This window comes from Ornithorhynchus anatinus, chromosome 21 (genome assembly GCF_004115215.2).
Source record: "Ornithorhynchus anatinus isolate Pmale09 chromosome 21, mOrnAna1.pri.v4, whole genome shotgun sequence".
Lineage (NCBI taxonomy): Eukaryota > Metazoa > Chordata > Mammalia > Monotremata > Ornithorhynchidae > Ornithorhynchus > Ornithorhynchus anatinus.
Genome location: NC_041748.1, coordinates 20357238 through 20376675, shown reverse-complemented (window position 1 = coordinate 20376675; position 19438 = coordinate 20357238). Strand labels below are relative to the sequence as shown.

The 19438-nt window shown below is 70.5% G+C and overlaps 2 protein-coding genes across 2 annotated transcripts; one reads left to right on the top strand and one right to left on the bottom strand.

The window, feature by feature from the left end:
• Positions 1 to 115: 115 nt before the first annotated feature.
• On the top strand, positions 116 to 3739 carry SRRD (SRR1 domain containing). Its single transcript, XM_029048934.2, has 7 exons — positions 116 to 277; positions 644 to 684; positions 1752 to 1963; positions 2074 to 2172; positions 2578 to 2732; positions 2825 to 2870; positions 3282 to 3739. Exons 1-7 carry the CDS (start codon positions 132 to 134, stop codon positions 3681 to 3683), a joined length of 1101 nt encoding a protein of 366 aa, XP_028904767.1. The 5' UTR covers positions 116 to 131; the 3' UTR covers positions 3684 to 3739.
• Positions 3740 to 3912: 173 nt separating this feature from the next.
• On the bottom strand, positions 3913 to 18353 carry TFIP11 (tuftelin interacting protein 11). The gene is given in 14 exon segments (XM_029048933.2): positions 3913 to 4551; positions 5096 to 5261; positions 5366 to 5508; positions 6078 to 6321; positions 8469 to 8637; positions 10000 to 10106; positions 10709 to 11118; positions 11121 to 11268; positions 12353 to 12505; positions 12601 to 12728; positions 13508 to 13664; positions 14058 to 14217; positions 16098 to 16328; positions 18309 to 18353. Coding segments are annotated over 13 exon segments (2565 nt in total). The 5' UTR covers positions 16316 to 16328; positions 18309 to 18353; the 3' UTR covers positions 3913 to 4189.
• Between the last annotated feature and the right edge of the window lie 1085 nt (positions 18354 to 19438).

The window sequence follows — 19438 nt, the reverse complement described above, 5'->3', positions numbered from 1 at the left end:
CGCTGATGACGCCCCGCCGGGGGAGGGGGGGCCGGGCGCGGATCGATGACGTCAGGAGCGCGCGGTGGGGCGCGGGGCGGCCGCCAGGGGGCGCCGGCGGGCCGGGCTCGGAGAGGAGAGGAGAGGAGAGGATGGCGGGCGGCGGGAGGTCGGCAGCCTGGAGCACAGTGCGGCGGCGGCGGCGGCGGCGGGGCCCGGGACGCCGGGAGGAGCAAGAGGAGGAGGAGGAGGCGGCGGCAGCGGCCGCGGCGCTGCGGCGGCGGATCCGGGAGGCTCGGTAGGGAGGGAGGGAGGCAGGGAGGGGGCGGGGGCCGCTGCCTCAGTTTCCCCGGGAGGCCTCCTCACCCCGGCGCCCGGCGCCGCGCCCCCGACACCTCGGCACGACGGAAGGACGGGCCGGTGTTCCCGAGGGAGGGGAGGGGAGGGGCGGGCCGGGAGGGACCCGGGTTCTAATCCCGCGCCGCCCCTTGTCCGCCGGGGGACCCCGGCCCGCTCGGGAGCCCCACGTGGGGCCCTCCCCCCCCCCCCCCATTCGCCTGGATCCGCCCGGGCCCGGCCCCCCGGTGAGGGCTCCGCAAACCCCGGTTTTTTGTGTTTCCTCAAAAGGGCTGACCTCCTCCTCCTCCTCCTCTGTCGTCGACAGGGAGAAGCTGCTGCTGTCTGACTTCTGGGAGGCGACGCGGGGTAGGTGACGACGACGTCGGCGTCCGCCGGGCGCTTGCCCCGGGTCTTGTCGTCCCCGCTTTCCGGACGGCGTCGCCCCGCGGCCGGGCCGGGATTCGAACCCGTGACCTCCGACTCCCCAGCCCGGGGCGGGACGGCCCGGGCGCGGGGACCGACGCGCCGAGGGGCCGCAGACGAGAGCGCCCGGGTCGTCCCCCGACCCGTCCCCGAAAGCCCCGGGCTCCGACCCCCGGCCGCCCTCCCGCCCGCCGCCGGGGTTTCTCGTCCCGACGCGCGACCCGGGCCGCGGCGGGAAGCGTCGGGCGCGGCGCTCCGCGGAAAGGCGGCGCGCGATCCACCCCTTCGACTGCTCGTGTCGCTCGGGGCCTCCGGGTTCCGGGGCCGCCTTCTCTCGCTTAAACGCCACCGGCCCGGCTCCCCGGACGACGCGGAGCGGGGAGCGGATCGGGCCGTCGAATCGGAAGCCTCGCCCGCCTCCGACCGACGGGGGGGGGGGTCCCGCTCCGGCCCGCCGCCGGGCCTCGGCCTCAGCGCGCCTCGGTCTCCTCGTCCGTAAGACGAGGCTCCGACGGCCGCTCTCCCTCCTCGGCCGGCGAGCCCCGGGCGGGACGGGGACGGCGTCCCGACCGGCCCTCTGACGTCCGCCGCGGCGCTTAGCGCGGAGGCCTCGGAGACGCGGCCGTCACCTCCGGCGGCAAGCCGGGGAAGGAATCTGCGCCTTCCGGATCGGGGCGGGTCTCCTCCCTCTCAAATATTTTCCCAGCCGAGCAGCGCCTGCCGGCGGGTCGGAGCGGAATTCTCCTCTTCCTTCCCGCTCCTGACTGGGGCGTCTCCACGGGTCGGAAACCGTACCGAGCGGGAGATCTAAGAAGATGGGGTCGGACGGTCCCCCCCACCGGGGGGTCGCCCGCAGCCCGAGAGGGGAGGAGGGCGGAGACGGGGCCCCCCGTTTCACCGACGGGGAAACCGAGGCCCCCGAGGTGCCCCGGAGCCGGCCCGCGGCGGGTGGGAGGAGGCGAGTCGGCCGCCGGACCCGTCCCCTCTCTCCCGTCCGTCGGCCGTTCCAGGATCCGTCGGCCGGTGCCTCCGGAGGCAGCGGGAGCAGATCCGGGGAGCGGCGAGTCCCGTCCGGGAGATCCCCGGCGCGAGCCCCGGGGCGGAGCCGGCCCCGGGCCCGGCCTCCCACAAGTGCGTGTGCTACGGCCTCGGCAACTTCGCGTCCTGCGCGCTGGCCCGCTTCCAGCTGGCCTTCCTGCTTCTGCTCCTGGAGCACGCCCAGGTGGGTGCGCGTGCGTCCGTCCGCGCGTCCGCCCGCCCGCCCCCCGCGCGGGTGCCGGAGGGCGTCCCCGGAGACCCGGGGCCCGCCCACCGAGTCCCCTTCCGCCGCAGATCCCCAGGAACCACTGCTCCGTCTTCGATCCCGCCTTCTCCCCGCTGGAGATCGCCGTCCTCGACGACCTGGGCGTCACCGTGCTCCAGGAGAACGAGGTGAGGAGGAGGAGGAGGAGGCCGCCGGGCGCAGCCGGGCGCAGCCCGTCGCACCCGGTCCCCGGCCCCTCCCGGGGCGAGCGGACGGGAGGCGGGGATCCCGACCGACCGCTCGACGGTCAGTGTGGCCGACCCGTGTCGGCGAGAGCCAGCGGGCCGGCTGCTCATTCGCCGGCATCTCCCGAGCGCTCGCCCGGGCCTCGGTCCCCTCGCCCGGAAAAGGGGGAACGAGCCCGGGGGCCCCGAGCGGGGCGGGGGGCCGCGCTCGGCCCCGTCCGTCGGCGTCCCCCGGCGCGGAGCGAGCGCTCAACCGGCACCGCGGTCGGCGTCGGGGGCCCGAGGGGAGGGGGAGAGGCGGGGCGGGGGCGCCCCGGGACTGACGGCGGGGGAGGCGCCCCCCGACAGGAAGGCAAGCGCGGCGTGGGGGACGAGCCCACCCTGTTCTACATGGTCCACTGCGGGACGGCCCTGTACAACAACCTGCTGTGGAGCAACTGGTCCGTGGAGGCCCTGGCCAGGACCGTCATCGTGGGGAACAGCTTCGGCGGGATCGGAGAGCGGTGGGTAGCGGGTGGCGGGAGGGCGGGAGGGGGGCGGAGGCGCCGGGGAGGTCTCCTCTCCCTCAACCCCCGCCCCCTCTGACCCTTCGCAGGTTAGCCACGCGCATCTTCCTGCGAGACTACCCCTACGTGGCCCAGGTAGCGCCGGGGGGGCGGCGGGGCGGGGCGGGGCGCGCGGGGCTCCGGTTTCCCGCCGTTTCCCACTCCTCTGCCGGGTGACCCCGGGGAAGGTCGCCTCGCTGGGCCTTAGAGACCTCATCTGCAAAACGGGGACAGAGACGCTGAAGCCCCACGTGGGACGGGGACCGCGTCCGACCCGATTTGCTCGTCTGTCCCACCCCCGGCGCTCAGTACGGCGTCCGGCACAGAGCGAGCGCTCGATAAACGGGACCCAACGGCCCAACGCCCGCGACCCCCGGCCCGGACGGCCTCCGCTGGGCCTCCGCGTCGGGCCCCGAGCCCTCCCCGGCAACCGCTCGACGCCGACGCGGCCGGGCCGGGCGGGCGCCGGACCCGAGTGTGACGCGGTCTTCCCCTCCCCCCCTTCAGATCTTAGAAGGAACGGAAGAAGTGGCCTTCCCCCAGACCCCGGAGTACACGGACGTCTTCAACGACACTTCCCTCCACTGGTTCCCCGTGCCCAAACTCAGAGAGCTCCCGCCGCGGGTCTGGCTCTCCCGGGAGGAACCGGACTACCGGGACTGTGACGAGCTGGAGATCGTCAGGAAGCGGCGAGGCCCGGCGCCGACCGACACGGCCGCCTCCCCCGACGGGCCTCCCGTCCGCCGAGGCCCACGGCCGCCGCCCCCCGCGGAGCTGCGAGACGCCCCGGGCGGAGGGTCGGGAGGGTCCGGGGGCGCCGTCCCCGCCCACCGGGACCCGACGGGACGAGAAACGAGAGGGGACTGGCCGAAACGGAACCCGGGCGTCCCGGGGCCGGCGGGGGACTGAGCGTCCAACAATTTGGGGGAAACGGCCCTGATGCGCGCGGGCGACGGAGAACCGGGGGGGGGGGGGGGGGTGGGGATCGGGGAGGGCCGCCCGGAGGAGTCGGGAAACCGGCGACGGCCTGTCGGAGGCGAAGCGGGAGGGGGCGGCGAGGGAGCGAGCTGGACAAAAAGCACGAATTCCTCCGATCCGCTCAAAAGATCCCCCCCCCCTGTTATTCAAGGTTCTCGGGTGACCGTCTGCATAATCGTGATATTAAAAAAAAGAAAATCAAGCCAGTCCATCTCAGGTGCTCGCCGCGTCCCGCGGCTGGGGGTGGGGGGGTAAGGATGATCCGACGCGACCCTCCCGCCCCCCGGGGCCTCCCGTCCTCCCCCGTTTCCGGCCGAGGCGGACCCCGGCGGGGGGGGCGGACCCCGGCCGAAGGACCCCCCCCTCTCCGCGCCCCGCCCCCCGAGTCCCCGTCTATCCTCCGACGAGGGAGCGCCAGCCGCCGCCGCGGGCCGGGCCTACTTGGCCATGTCGATGAGGCTCTGGAGGGAGGTGGGCACCCAGGTCTTCTCGCCCTGGACGAAGACGACGCCCCGGTCGATGTAGATGACGATGCGGCCGAAGGTGTACAGCTGCTTGCCCTCGTGCCGCTTCCCGATGACGGGCATGAAGACGATGTTGTGCTCCTCGGCCTTGGTCTGGATCAGGTCCTTGAAGTTCATGGGCACGGAGCCGCCGGCGGCGGCGGCCCCGATGCCGCGCTGGGCCATGTTCTCCGCCTCGCGGCGCTCCTGCATGGCCTCGTACTGGAAGTCCTTGCGGCGCTCCGTGTGCGTCAGGTAGGCGATGTTCTCCCGGGCGCCGGGCTGCATGTAGGCCCCTGGGGGGAGGGGGAGGGGGAGGGGGGGCCGAGGCAGGGTCACGGGGGCGCCCGGGCCGCGCTCCCCGCCCGCCCGGCACGCCGGCCCCCGGGGGGACCCCGGCTTCCGCCCTCGACACGGCCGGGCCGGGCTCGGGGCTCGGGGCCGGGGCGGGGGGGGGCGGTCCCCGCTCACTCCACCAGCCTGAGCGTACGGCCACGGTACGGGCCGGAGCGTAGCGTCAAAGGTGAGAGAGAGACGGAGAGGGAGGGAGAGAGGAGGGAGAAGGAAGGAGAGGGAGGAGGTGGAGGGAGACTGCGCGAGGGAGGAGAAGGGGAGAAATAGGAAGAAATAGGAAGAAAGGAGAGGGAAAGGGAGAGGGAGGGAAGGAGAAGGAAGAAGGAAAGGGAGGAGGGGGGAAGGGAGAGGGAGAGCGGGAGAGGGAGGAGGAGAAGGGAGAGGGGAAGGAAAAGGAAGGAGGAGAGGGAGAGGCACAAACGGCCGAGAGGGAGGCCGCGGGGCCGGGGGGGGGAGGGGGGAGCGAGCCGGGCGGCGGGCACTGACCCACGTTGGAGGAGACGGCCCGGTTCATGATGTCGAGGGCCTCGTTGAACTTGTCCTTGATGGCCGGGTGGGCCAGCACCTGGTCCGAGAACATGGACTTCCAGCCCAAGTACCACTTGGTGATTTCCTCGTAATTGGGGCCGTTGCTGAGCCACGAGCACAGCACCTGCGGGAGGGAGGGCGGACGGGGGGGCGTCGGGGAGGGTCTCCCGGCCGGTCGGGGCCCGTTTCCCCCTCCCGGCCCCCCCCCCACCCCGGACCCCCGGCCACCTGAAGCCACTTGGGGAAGAAGTGCTTCTCCAGGAGCCCCACGAGGCTGGAGGGGGAGATCATGCCCTCCCAGTCCATGACCCAGTAGAAGGCGTCCATGTGCTGCTGGTGCGGGTTGATGAGGAGCTCGTTGAGACACATGCCTGGAACGCAGGACGCGGGGGGGGGGGGGGGGGCCGGGGCTTCAGACCGGCCGCCCCGGGGCCCTCCCGCCCGCCGCCCCCTCCGCCGCCGAGGACGGCCGTCGGGCCGCCGGGCGCCGAGAGCGGGGGGCCGGGAGCCGGGGGAACCGGGTTCTAATCCCGGCCCCGGGACCGCGGGCGAGTAGACGGAGGGCCGGGGGCCTCGGTTTCCTCATCCGGAAAGCGGGGGCGGAACGGCGGTCCTCCCGCCCCACCGGGAGGGATCCCCCCCCCCCCCCGCCTCCCTCGGGCCGCCCGGGCGTCACGGGGCGACGGCTCTGCCGCCCGTCCGCCGGGTGACCCCGGGCGTGTCGCCTCGCCTCCCTCCGCCTCGGTTCCCTCGGCTCTGAGACCGCGAGCCCCGGGCGGGACAGGGACCGGGTCCGACTCCATCCGCTTGGCTCACGCCCCGGCGCTCGCTAGAGCGTCCGACGCACGGTGAGCGCTCCGCGGACCCGTGGGGGAGCCCCCTCCCGACCCCGGACGGGGTCCCGACGGGAGAGGGGAGAGGGGAGCGTCCGGGGCCTCACCGAGCTTGGGCACGATGTTTTTGATGACGAAGGCCTCCCAGGAGCCGGGCGTGAAGACCTCCCTCCAGGGCTGCAGGATGAGCTTGGCCGAGGTGTCGCTGGGGTGCCACTTCTGCAGGGCGCTGGCCAGCTTGGCCCGGATCGGGGCGTAGAGGGGCTCCAGGCGGGCGCGCATCAGCGGCAGCCACGGGTGCACCCACGAGTGGATGGGCACCGTGTCCGTCAGCGGGTTCCAGTTCTCCACCTCCGCGGGGAGAGACGGGGCCCGTCGGGGGAGGCGGCCCGCGCGCCGCCGTCGCCCCGCGGGGTCGGGGCCCGGGCGGGAAGAGCCCGCGAGCCGGGGGACTCGGCCGCTCGGCGGCCGCGCGGCGGGCGCTTAGCCTTGACTGTTTCTGTTCTCGCCTCGGGTTTCCTCGGGGGAATCCGGGATCCGGTTCCCGCCGTTCTCGGTCCCCGGGCCGGGAGCCCCCAGCGGGCCGGGAGCCGGGTCCGACACCGTGACCGCGCCCCTCCCCGGCCCGCACGCGCCGCTCCTCGGACGCCGACCCTCCCCCCGGGCCTCCATCTCCTCCATCTCCCCGCCGACCCCCGGCCCGCGTCCCGCCTCTGGCCCGGAGCGCCCTCCCTCCTCGAATCCCACAGGCGCTGACCCTCCCCCCGCATCCGAAGCCTTACCCGAGGCCCATCTCCCCCGAGCGGCCTTCCCCGACTACGCCCTCCTCTCCTCTTCTCCCCCGCTCCCTCCTGCGTCGCCCGGACCCGCTCCCTTCATTCCTCCCCCCGTCCTCCCAGCACCGCAGCGCTCGCGTCCCTACCCGTCGTCTCTCTCTACCCGCGTCCGTCTCCCACTCTGGACCGTCAGCTCGTCGAGGGCGGGGAACGCGTCCGTTCATCGCTCTACTGTCCTCTCCCAAGCGCTCGGTACAGTGCTCGGCACGCAGTAGGCGCTCTGTAAATATGACTGACCGGATGAATCGGTTTACTGTTGTCCTCTCCCCGAGCCCTTGATACAGTGCTCTGCGTACGGTAAGTGCTCAGTAAATAACGACGTCGGCGTTTGTTAAGCGCTCACGAGGTGCCGAGCGCCGTCCTAAGCGCTGGGGGAGATGCAGAGCCATCAGGTTGCCGCACGTGAGGCTCACGGTCTTCACCCCCAGTTTACGGAAGAGGTGACCGAGGCACCGAGAAGCGACTTGCCCACAGTCACACGGCTGACAGGTGGCGGGGCCGGGATTAGAACCCAGGACCTCCGACTCCTAAGCCGTGCCCCCTCCACTGAGCCACGCTGCTTACTGGTCAGTGAAAGAATGAATCCGTTACACTGTGCTCTGCGCTCGGTAAACACGGCCGAACGAATCGGTTTATCGGGGCGGCGTCCTCTCCCCGAGCACTCAGCGCAGTGCTCTGCCCGGGGTAAGTGCTCCATAAATACTCTTCGACGGAAGAACGGACCTGTTACATTGTGCCCTGCACACAGTCGGCGCTCAGCAAATACTACCGAACGAACAGATCCGTTCTACCGTCCCGTCGCCGGCGCTTCCGCGACGCCCGGCGCGCGGCAGGCGGCTCGATAAACGCTCTACTGACCGAGTGAATCGATCTCTCGTTCTCCCGTCCCCTCCCAGGCGCTCAGCACGGGGCCCTGCACACGGCAGGCGCCCGGAAGACACGCCGCCTCTACCCTGGGACTGAATCCGGTGCCCGGCCCGTTCCCCGATCGTGCCTACGGTGCTCCTTCCTTTCAGCGTCTGGTTTCTTCCCGTCCCGGGGCCGAGCGGGAGAGGAGCGCGGCCCGGGCGGAAGGGGCCGGGCCCCGGAGGCCGTGGGCGCGGAACGTGCCTGTCCGTTGTACCGTCCTCCCGAGCGCTTAGTACGGCGCTCCGCACGCGGTGAGCGCTCCGTAAATGCCACCGGGTGAACGAATCCCGGCCTGGGGGACGGGCGGGGATAATGATATAAATTACAGTACGACGCGCTTACCCCGGTCGCTCACTCAGTTGTATTTACTGAGCCGTTACTGTGTGCGGAGGCCTGTGCCAAGCGCTCGGGAGAGGACCAGAGAACACTAAACAGACCTGATCCCTGCCCACGACGGGTTTACGGCCTCGGGAACAAAGGAGAGACACGGACCCAGGTGTCGCGCCGGGGTGGATCCGGGGACGTCGGGATGGCCACGGAGGAGGGAGCGAGAGGCGGAGGCGGTGCCGTGGGTTCGAATCCCGGATCCGCCACACGTCCGCCGCGCCACCCGGGGCCCGTCGCTTCACTTCCCCGGGCCTCGGCTCCCCCACTTCTGAAACGGGGCCGGGGCCCCCGGCCAAGCCCGTGCGCCGGCGCCCGGCGCCTAGGAGAGCGCTTAACCGAGGCGGAGAGTCTCAGTGCCCGTTTTACCTCCTTCTGGAGTTTGGGGAAGATGAGCTGGTCGAGGATGTTCTCGAAGATCCAGACGGGGATGATGTGGACCCAGCTGTCCAGAAAGTCCACCATGGCCTCGCAGTTCCTCGGCTGCCACTGGGCCACGACGCTCCGGACCAGCGGCGTCCACGTCTCCCACATCAACCTGCCGGGGCGACGGGGGCCCCGGGTTAACGCCGCGGCGGGCCGCCCGCCGCCGGGACCCGGCCGGCCGGCGCTCCCCGGGGTGGGCGGCGCGGGGTCCGGGACGGCCACGGACGGGCCCGTTCCCCGCCCGCGACGAGCTCGCGGCATCCTCCCAGCCCCGGGCGACCCCCTCTCGCCGAAGAACAAAAAGCCCGACCAGCCGGACTCTCCACGACCCCTGGAAGGGCCGAACCCGCCCGGCGACCTGCGGGATTTACCGGGCGCCTCCCGGGGGGCGGGGGACCGCGCCCAGCGCTTGGGCGAGGACGGTCCGACCGAGTCGGGGGGCCAAGAAGATACCGGGGCGGCGCGGCCCGGTGGCCGGAGCCCCGGAGTCACGAGGACCTGCGTTCCGGTCCCGCCTCTGCCACCCGCTCGCTGGGTGCCCCCGGGCGAGACGCTTCACTCCCCCGTGCCTCAGTTCTCCCGTTCTCCCTCATCCTTCGACCGTGAGCCCCACGCGGGACGGGGACCGCGTCCAAACCGATCACCCTCTACCTGACCCGGCGCTTAGCGCGGTGCCTGCCGGGTACAGAGTAAGCGCTTGACGGGTGCCACAGAAAAATAGGTAATAATGATCATCGAGTCCTTCCGGAATCAGCTCTCCTTCAGGAGGGCCTCCCTGCTAAGATTCCTCTTCTCCCAGGTCACCTTCCCCCACACGGCCGCCGCACGACACGGCGCTCGAGTCCGCATTTTATACGTTCCCAGGCTCGGTGAGCCCCCGCTCGGAATCATCACTTCCCCTTTTCCTCCTCCCCCCGCCTCCAAGTTACTTCGGGGTCGATCTTCCCAGCTCGACGGTCCGCTCCTCGAGGGAGGGATGGCGTCCCCTGGCTCTACCGTCCTCTCCCAAGAGCTCAGTACAGAGCTCGGCCCACGGGAGACGGTCAGCGGCTTGAGGGCGGGGAGGGAAATAACAATGATAGTAATAAAAACGGGTTTCGTTAAGCGCTTACTATGCGCCAAGCACCGTTCTAAGCGCCGGAGGGGATAGAGGGTCGTCGGTTTGTCCCCCGTGGGGCTCCCCCGTCTTCATCCCCGTTTTCCGGATGGGGTCACGGGGCCCCGAGGGGTGAAGTGACTCGCCCAAGGCCCCACGGCGGACGAGCGGCGGAGCCGGGATTGAGAACCCGCGTCCTCTGACTCCCAGGCCCGGGCTCCCGCCACTGAGCCGCGCCGCTCCTCGCGTCCCCGACCACCGTCCCCTCCCAAGCGCTCGGGCCGGGGCTCGGCGCACGGGGACGCTGAGCTCCCGGGGGGGCGGGGCCGGCGGCCCCCGACTCTCTCGTCCCCTCCGCGGCGCCCGGCGTGGCGTCACCTGTGGAAGGCGTCGGCCGCCAGGTCCTGGCCGCCGTGAGACAGCAGCTGGTCGTTCTCCAGCAGCCTCTTCCACTTGGCCATCATCTCGGTGCCGTAGGCGCAGTCCTGGGGAGTGGGCGGAGCCGTGGCCGAGGGGTCCGGGAGCCCCCGCCCGCCTCCCACCCGAGGGACGGCGGCCCACCGGACCGACGCCACCCGGGGTTTTCGGGGCGTCTCTCGAGCGCTCGCGACGGGCCCGGCGGCCGGAGCCCGGGCCCGGGAGCCGGAGGGAGCTGGGTTCCCCTCCCGGCCTGGCCGCCTGACCGCCGCGTGACCCCGGGCGAGTCGCCTCGCTTCTCCGGGCCCCGGTTCCCTCACCCGCGAAACGGGGACTGAGTCCGCGAGCCCCACGGGGGGCGGGGACCGTGCCCGGACCGACCGGCTCGGATCCACCCCGGCGCTTAGGACGCTGCCTGGCGCACGGTAAGCGCTCGACAGATGCCGTATACGTGTGTGTGTGTATATATGTATATGTTTTTTTTAAACGATCCCCACCGTACGGACGACGGGACGGAGGCCCCGAGACGTCGAGCGGCTCGTCCGAGGTCGCCCGGCGGAGGAGCGGCGGAGCCGGGACGAGCCCCCCGGGTCCCCCGGGTCCCCGGCTCGGCGGGGGGGGGGGGGGGGTGAGGGCGAGGGGGAGGGGAGAGGGCCGGCTCGCCACCCACCTTGAGGGGGTCCCAGCCCTTAAAGTAGTCCCTGACGAGGGGGTAGACGATGGCCACGGCCAGGTCCACGCGGTCGGCCATGTGGTACTCCTCGCGGAAGCGGTCGCGCAGGGTCTCGAAGACCTCGGCGCAGTCGGGCAGGGTGAGGGGCCGGGGGCAGCCGGGCCGCATGCGCCTCTCGCACTCCTCCACCAGCTCCAGGACCCGGCCCAGGTTGGCCATCAGGGCCTCCTCGCGGGCCAGCGCCTCGCCCGCCTCCTCCAGCTCGTGGCCCAGGGCCAGCACCGTGTCCCGCTCGTGCTGCAGCTGCCGGTCGTTCTGGATGATCTCCTGCTCCGTCAGCTCGATCAGCAGCTGCAGGTTGTGCTCCAGCTCGGGCAGGGCGAAGCCGGGCGCCCGGCCGGGGGCGGCGGCGGCGGCGGCGGCCGGCGGGGGGCCGGCCCCCGCGCCCCCGGGGCCCCGGCCCCCGCCGGCGGCCCGTCCTCCGGGACGCTGTGCTTGTGGCCGATCTGGCTGTAGCTGTAGTAGACCTTCTGCTCCCGGCCCGTCATGTCGATGACCTGGGGGACCGGACCGCGGGAGAGACGGCGTGGGCCCCTCCGCCCGCCGGGCCGCCCCCCGGGCGGCCCGTCGTGCCCGTCCCGCGCTCACCGCGCCGGCCCGAGCCCCGGGGAGAGGACGGCCCCGCGGCCTGACGGACTCTCTCCCCGCCCGCGGCGGGAGACGGACGCGGATGGAAATGGGGATCCGGCCGGGTGCGGGGGGGGACTGGGTCGGACCCTCCGAGGGTCCGGGGAGAGCGGCGTGGCCCGGCGGCCGGAGCCCGGGCCCGGGAGTCGGAACGCCCTGGGTTCCGATCCCGCCTCCGCCGCGTGACCTGGGGCAAAGTGGCCTCCCCGGCGTGGGCCTCGGTCACCTCGCCCGTCGGATGGGGACGAAGCTGCGCCCGACCTGCCCAGCCTGGGGCTCGCGCCGGGACCTCGGGCCCGTGGACGACCGATGTCGGCCCCGCCCCGGGCCCCCCCGCCCCCGACGGACACGTCTCTTAATCTTACAGCGCAGAGGACTCGCTTAATTCACACGCGCGTCTGGCTTCCGCTCTAGACTCGTACGCTCGTTAAGGGTAGGGGACGTGCCTGCCGATTCTGTCGGAATGTGCTCTCCCGGCACATAGTTAGCACTTAAATACCATTAAAATATATTTTTTTTTTTAAAAAAAAAAGGGCAGAGCAGGGGTATTCCCCCCCAGACAGACACACACCCACACACTCTCTCTCTCATATCCATCCATCCAAGGAGACCGAGGTCAAACACCCTGTCCGAGGGGGGTGAGCGGCAGTGGCTGGGGCCGGCCAGCTCCGGGGCCGGGGCCCCTGCCGCCCCGACGGAAGGCGAGGGAGCCCCCGACTCGTTTCTCAAAAACGGGCCCGTTACCGATCGGGGAGGGGAGGGGAGGGGTCCTCTCCCCCGGACCACCCGCTCTGTCGGGGGCCTCGATCGAGCGCTTCCGCCTGGGAGAGGACGGCCCGGCCCGGCCCGGCCCGACGCAGGCCGCCTCGGGGCGGAGGTCGCGCGAGCGGGCGGCAGGGGGCCCCTCTCGCTGGGCCCGGGGGGTCGGGGGTTTGGGGGGGGCGCCCGCCCTACCTTGACTTGGGAGAGCTCCTTCGGGGGGGCCGCCAGCTTCCTGCTGAGCCGGCCCTTGGCCTTCAGCTCCTCCACCGTCTTGTAGGCGTATCTGGGCTTCTTCTTGCCTCCGCTGGGATCCTTGCGCCACTGGCTGAATTCCTTCTGGAACTCCTGTGGGGAGGTGGCCGGGGGTGGGCCCGGCCCGGCCCTCCGGCCCCCCGTCCCCCCCGGTCCCCGATCCCCCCGGCCCCGGCCGGAAGAGGTACCTCCTCGGCTTCTTCCTCAGAGTCCACGACGGGGAAATCCTGCAGCGACTGCGCGCTGCGCTCCGAGCCGTAGGCTCCCACCGCCCCCTTCCCTTTCCTCTGCTTGGCTTCGATCGGGTTGATGATGCCTGCGGAGGGGGGGCCGGAGCCCGGGGTCGGACGGCCGCCGGCGGACCTCTGACCGCCGGCCCGGCCCGGCCCGGGGCCCCGCAGCCCGCCCGCCGCCGCCCGTTCTCTTCTCCCTCCAGCCCCGCCCCCCGAAAACAGACGGGGACCGTGCTGCCGGTAATGCTATCCGTCAAGCCCCTTGCCACGTGCCGGGCGCCGTACTGAGCGCGGGGGCGGAGGCGGGCCGGTCGGGTCGGACACGGTCTCAACCCCCCTTTCGCCGACGAGGGCACGGGGCCCACGGTCGCGCGGCCGACGAGCGGCGGAGCCGGGATGGGAACCCGGGTCCTTCCGACTCCCGGGCCCGGGCTCCATCCGCCGGGCCGTGTCGGGTCTTCTAACGCCCGTCCGCGTCCTGAAGCGCTTCGGAAATGCTCTACCTCCTCCTCCTCCCACCGCGCCCAGCGATCTCATCTCCTAAAAGACTAGAAAAAGAAAACCCCGATCCCGAAGAGCTGAGTCTCGGGAGAGCCCGAGAGAAACGAAGAGCCGCGGTCCCCGTCCTCGGGCTGCCGGCCCTCGGACGAGACCCGCCCGACCCGCTCCGGTCGGACCGTACGTTGCAAGCGCTCAGGACGGCGCTCCGCGCGTGGCGGGCGCTCAACAGATGCTATCGAATGAACGGATGGTCGACGGCCCCCTTGCCGATTTTCAGCCGCCCGGAGCGGCGCTCTCGCAAGAGAGCGATTTAGGAGAGAGGAGGAGCCCCCGCCTCGCGCGCCCCGGCCTCGGGGGGTACCTTGGGCGTTCTTGCCCAGGCCCTTTCCGGGGACGTAGCCCATCTTCTGCAGGAGCTTCTGTCCGATCCCTTTGGTGTGCCTCTCCCAGCTGCCGAAGTCCACGAACGACTTGGTCCCTCCGGAGAACCCTTTCTGGCTGGGTTTGAAATTGCCACCCTGGCGAGGGAGACGGGTCGGGGGCCGATCGAGGGGCCCGGCGGGTCTGACCGGGGCCGGGCCTCCGGGGCGGGGGACGGACGGACGGACGGACCGACGGAGGGAAAACCCCGCGGGGGACGAGAAGGCGTGAGGCCCCACGGCCCCAGAGCGTCGGCGGGGCCCCTCCGGGCGGGGGCGAGGAGAGAGGGAGCTGGGGACCGCCGAGGCCGCCGTCCGGGGGGGGAACGGGGCGTCGGAGCCGCCGAGGGGGCCGTTTCGGGGGGAACGGGGCGTCGGAGCCCGTCGAGGCGGCCGTTTCGGGGGGAACGGGGCGTCGGAGCCCGTCGGGGCGGCCGTTCCGGCCAGCAGGGGAGGGAGGGAGGGAGCCGGAGCCCGCCGAGGCGACCCTACCGTCTTCAGCTTCCTGGGCCCGAACTCTTTGGGGAGCTCTTCCTGCTTCACGGGCTTCTCCTCCTCCTCCGAATCCTCCTCCTCCTCCTCCTCTTCCTCCGCCGCGGATTTCTTCAGCCCGGCGCTGATGAAGTTGACGGGGGCCGAGTAGTCCCGCGACCTACAGACACGGAGGCAGGCGGGCTCTGGGCCTTCGCTCGCCCGCTCCATCGTCCTGGGCGCTCGCTCTGTGCGGGGCACTGTCTAAGCGCTTGGGAGGGGTCACTAGACACTCTCCCCGCCCAGGCGGCCAGAGAGACGCCGCCTGCCGAGAAGGGAGGCCCGCCTGGGCCCCCAACTCATTCCTCGGCCACACGGCCGCGGCCGACCCGAAGCCGGATCCGGCTGAGAGTCGACGGGCCGCGGAGTTGGTTCGGCCCGGTCGTATTTTTGAGGACGCGAACCGGGGCGATTATAGAAGCCCCGGTTCCGGTGTTTCTGAAATGGTACTTAAGTGTCTATTACGGGGTCAAGTACTGTTTCAAACGCCGGGGAAGGTACAAGCGAATCGGGTCGGAGGCGGTCCCTTGATGATGAGTAATAACGACGGTATCTGTTAAGCGCTCACTGTGTGCCGAGCACCGTTCTAAGCGCCGGGGGAGACGCGCGGTCATTCGGGTCGTCCCCCGTGGGGCTCGCGGTCGTCATCCCCGTTTTTCGGCTGAGGGAACTGAGGCTCAGAGAAGTGAGGTGTCTCGCCCAAGGCGTCGCCCAGCCCTCGCCCCACCCGGGGCTCCCGGTCCAAGCGGGAGGGAGAGGGGGTGCCCGCCCCCGTTTTACAGCCGAGGGAGCCGGGGGCCGGAGGGGCGAGGCCACTGGCCCGCCGTCGCCCGGCCCGCCGTCGGCCCAGCCGGGATTAGAACCCGGACCCTTCCGACTCCCCGGGGCTCTCTCTCCTCTAGGCTACGCCGTTCCTCACCCCCGAGCCCCAAGAGTTCCAATGGCGTTTACTGAGCCCTGACTCTGAGCAGAGCACCGCGCCAACCGCTTGGCAAAGGGCGACCCGATCGAGTCGGCTGACGCTCTCCCGGCCCCCGAGGACTTTCTCGTCGACCGGGGGGGGGGGGGGAGGCGGGAGAGGACGGGTCTGGGAAGAGAAGGGCCAGGGTGAGCACCCGAGTCTTCGAGTCGGACGGTCACGAGTTCTAGTCCCGGCTCCGCCGCCTGTCCGCCGTGCGCCCCTGGGCGAGTCACTTCCCCGGGCCTCGGTGACCTCGGCTGTAAAATGGGCATCGAGACCGTGAGCCCCAGGTGGGACGGGGGCCGTACCCAACGCGAGCAGCTCGCATCTACCCCGGCGCTTAGAACGGCGCCTGACACAGAGTGAGCGCTTAGCGAATACCGTGATCGTCATCATCGATAAATAGTAAGCACCGACGACGTCTCCACGCCGCCCGTTTCCGGGGCAGGCGGGGGAAGGCCACTTGATGTACGCCCGGCAGGCGGTAAGCCCTTTAAGTAACGCCAGGAAAAACCAAAAGCGTGCCAAAAGACAAAAACCCTCCCACTCCGTTCATTCGACCGCCTTCACCGAGCGCCCGCCGGGTGCGGGGCGCCCTACCGAGCCCCGGGAAAGTAGGATATAACAATGTTGGTATCCGTTGAGAGCTCGCTACGTGCAGAGCACCGTTCTAAGCGCCGGGGCAGATACGGGGGTCATCGGGTCGACCCACGCGAGGCTCACGGTCTTAATCCCCATTTGACAGATGAGGGAACTGAGGCACAGAGGAAGGGAAGTGACTCGCCCACGGTCACACAGCTGACGAGGGGCCGAGCCGGGATTGGAAGCCGTGACCTCTGACTCCCAAGCCCGGGCTCTTTCCGCTGAGCCACGCTGCTTCTCTAATATAACTAATCTAATTTCTCTCCTCTCTATAGCCATAAAGAGCCAAGCCCTGCCCGCGGCGGGCTCCCGGCGCGGAGGGGAGGAGCCTCCCGAACCCCCGGCGGCCCCTCCCCGGCCCCGCGGCCCCCCCCCGGGCCGCCCCTCGGCCCCGGTACCTCTTGCCGCCAAAACTGGGCCTCTCGTCGTCGGAGCCGCGTTCGGCCCAGACGCCGTAGATGGCGGCCTCCTTGGTGTGCCGGTGCCGCTGGCGGTTGGGGTTGAACTCGTTCTGGAGGTCCCAGTCGGTGATCTCGAAGCTCTCCATCTCGTCCTCGTCCCCGTCCCCGTCCGCGCCCCCGCCCTCCGCCTCCCGGTACAGGTGGGACAGCGACATGGCCGACGGCGGCCTGCGGGGAGGCGGAGACCCGACGCCCCGCTCCGTCACCGCGCGCCCGGCGGGACGGAGGGGCCCCCTCGGCCTCCGGCCCGTGTCGGTTTCGCCGCCGGGCGCCGGGCGCGTCTCCGGGCCTCCCCTCCCGGCCCCCGGCCGCCCTCGGGGGGACGGCCCCGATCCCCGCCTTACCCGGGCGGTCTCTCCCCGCGTTTGCTTCGGCTCCGCACGCAGGACGCGCTGCGTCGGAAACATTTCCCATTCGTTCGTTCATCCGATCGTACTTCTGGAGCGCCGACTGGGCGCGGGGCGCCGCACTAAGCGCTCGGAACGTAGGGTCCGGCAACGGCCTCCCCGCCCGCTACCAGAGCGTAAGGTCGCAGGAGGGCGGATCCCCGCTCGAAACGTCGAGCCCGTCGTCGGCCAGGGACCGTCTCGAGCCGGTGCCGAATTCGACTTCCCGAGCGCTCGGTACGGTGCTCCGCGCGCGGCCGGCGCTCGGTAAATGGGACCGAAGGAAACGGGAGGGTGACCGCAGGGGCGACGGACAGCGACGACCGTGACAGGCCCCACGTCCCCGGAGACGCGGGGCCCCGGTCCCCCCCCGCGGCTTCTTTCCCGGCTCCTGGAAGAGTGCTCTGCACGTAGTCAGCGCTCGATAAGTCCATTACCGCTACTGTTTTTACAACGGTGCCGACAACGGTGGTATCCGCCAAGCGCGGACTGTGCGCCAAGCCCTCCGCTAAGCGCCGAACAACGCAACGACGGCGTCACAGCGATGGAAAACAGATGTGAATGAACTGAGAGGCGGCCGGGGGCCCGGGTAGGGACCGTCTCTATCCGTTGCCCAATTCTACTTTCCGAGCGCTCGGTACGGTGCTCTGCACGCAGCGGGCGCTCGATAAATAGGACTGAAGGAAACAGGAGGGCGACCGCAGTCTTCATCCCCATTTTAATAATAAGAATAATGATGGCATTTAAGCGCTACGTGCCGAGCGCTGAGCGCTGGGGTAAATGCGAGATCATCGGGTGGTCCCCGGTGAGGCTCCCAGTCTTCATCCCCATTTTAATACTAAGAATAATGATGGCATTTGTTCAGCGCAGACTATGTGCCGAGCGCCGTTCTGAGCGCTGGGGTAAATGCGAGGTCATCGGGTGGTCCCCGGTGAGGCTCCCAGTCTTCATCCCCATTTTAATACTAATAATAATGATGGCATTTAAGCGCTATGTGCCGAGCGCTGAGGTAAATGCGAGATCACCGGGTGGTCCCCCGTGGGGCTCCCAGTCTTCATCCCCATTTTAATACTACTAATACTAATGATGGCATTTGTTCAGCGCTTCCTCTGTGCCGAGCGCCGTCCTGAGCGCCGGGGTAAAGACGAGGTCATCGGGCGGTCCCCCCCGTGGGGCTCCCGGGCGTCATCCCCATTCTCCGGATGAGGGGAGTGACTTGGGCCGGGTCACCCAGCTCACCGGTGGCCGGGGCGGCATTCGAACCCACGACCCGTGACTCCCCAGCCCGGGCTCTCGGCGCCGAGCCCCGCGGCTTCTCCTTTAGCCGGGGCTGCGCTAAACGCTGAGGGGGGAAGGAGGGGGGGAAGGAGGGGGGGAAGGAGGGGGCCCCCCACCCCACCCCCACTCGCCCGGGAGCACTTGCTGAGCGCTCGTTGGGGAGCGGGCGGCGTAGCGAGCGCCGCGGGGGCTTCGGGCCCCGCCCCCGTCTGGCGCCGGGGGGAAACTGAGGCGCGCGGACAGGCCAGGGGGCTCAGAGAGGCAGCGGGGCGCAGTGGGACGAGCCCGGGCCCGGGGAGTCGCAGGTCCCGGGTTCGAATCCGGCGCCGCCGCCGCTGGCGCTCCGGGCCCCCTCGGGCACGTCCCTCCTCCTCCGTCAGACGGGCCCCGCCCCCCCCACCCCCGCTTCCCGCGGCGCTCAGCGCAGGGCGCGGCACCGACGACGTTAAAAAAAAAAACAAAAAAAAAGGCGAACTCCGTTTACCTCACAGCGGCTCCGGCGCGGAGGCTCCCGGAAGTGACGCGCCGCCCCACTTCCGGCGGAAGCGCGGCCCCTCCGCCCCCGCGCGTCTCTATGGTCCGGGCGGGCTCCGGCGGGCGCCCCCTGGCGGCGCCCCGGCTCCGGCCCCCTCCGTTCCGGCGGCCCGGCCCGTAGCGACCGCAACGACGGTGCTGCTCACGGCGCTCCTAACAGTGACCGTCATGACGGCCACCCTAACGGTCCCGATGAGAATGACCGTATTTCTCAAGCGCTTCCTATGTGCCGTTCCAAGCGCTGGGGTGAATACAAAACCATCGGCTCGTCCCACATGACGACGACGACGACGACGACGACGACGACGACGTGGGCATCGGTTAAGCGCTGACCATGTGCAGGGCGCTATTCCCAGCGCTGGGGAGATACGAGGTCATCAGATTGTCCCACGTGGGGCTCAGTTTTGATCCGCGTTTTCATTCATTCATTCATTCAATCGCATTTATGGAGCACTTACTATGCGCAGGGCACCGCACTAAGCACTTGGAATGGACAATTCGGCGTCAGATAAGAGACCGGCCCGGCCCATTGACGGGCTCACGGTCTCCTGAGGTGGGAACCGAGGCCCAGAGAAGTGAAGTGACTTGCCCCAGGTCACACAGCTGCCACGTGGCGGCGCCGGCATTAGAACCCACGACCTCTGACTCCCAAGCCCGGGCTCTTGCCACCGAGCCACGCTGCCCGCATGGGGCTACCCGCCTTAATCCCCATTTTACCGATGAGTTAACCGAGGCCCGGAGAGGTTAAGAGACTTGCCCAAAGTCACACAGCTGACACGTGGCAGAGCCACGCCCTCTGACTCCCAAGCCCGGGCTCTTCCCGCTAGGCCACGCCCGGATGACGACGACGGTGTTTCTTAGGCGCTTACTATTCGCCGGTCACCGTACTGAGCGCCGGGGTGGATACGGGTAAACGGGGTGGGACACGGTCCCTGTCCCGGGTGGGGTTCACGGTCTTCGTCCCCATTTTACGGATGAGGTCACCGAGGCCCGGGGATGTGAAGCGACTTACCCGAGGTCCCGAGACGGGTGGCGGAGCCGGCGCTGGAACCCGTGACCTTCCGGCTCCCGGGTCCGGGC

Excerpts from the sequence above, each read along its gene's own strand:
- SRRD (XM_029048934.2), top strand. The coding sequence starts at position 132 with ATGGCGGGCGGCGGGAGGTCGGCAGCCTGGAGCACAGTGCGGCGGCGG. Across the intron at positions 2,173-2,577 it reads CCGTGCTCCAGGAGAACGAG|GAAGGCAAGCGCGGCGTGGG; the intron begins GTGAGGAGGAGG and ends GCCCCCCGACAG. Across the intron at positions 2,871-3,281 it reads ACTACCCCTACGTGGCCCAG|ATCTTAGAAGGAACGGAAGA; the intron begins GTAGCGCCGGGG and ends CCCCCCCTTCAG.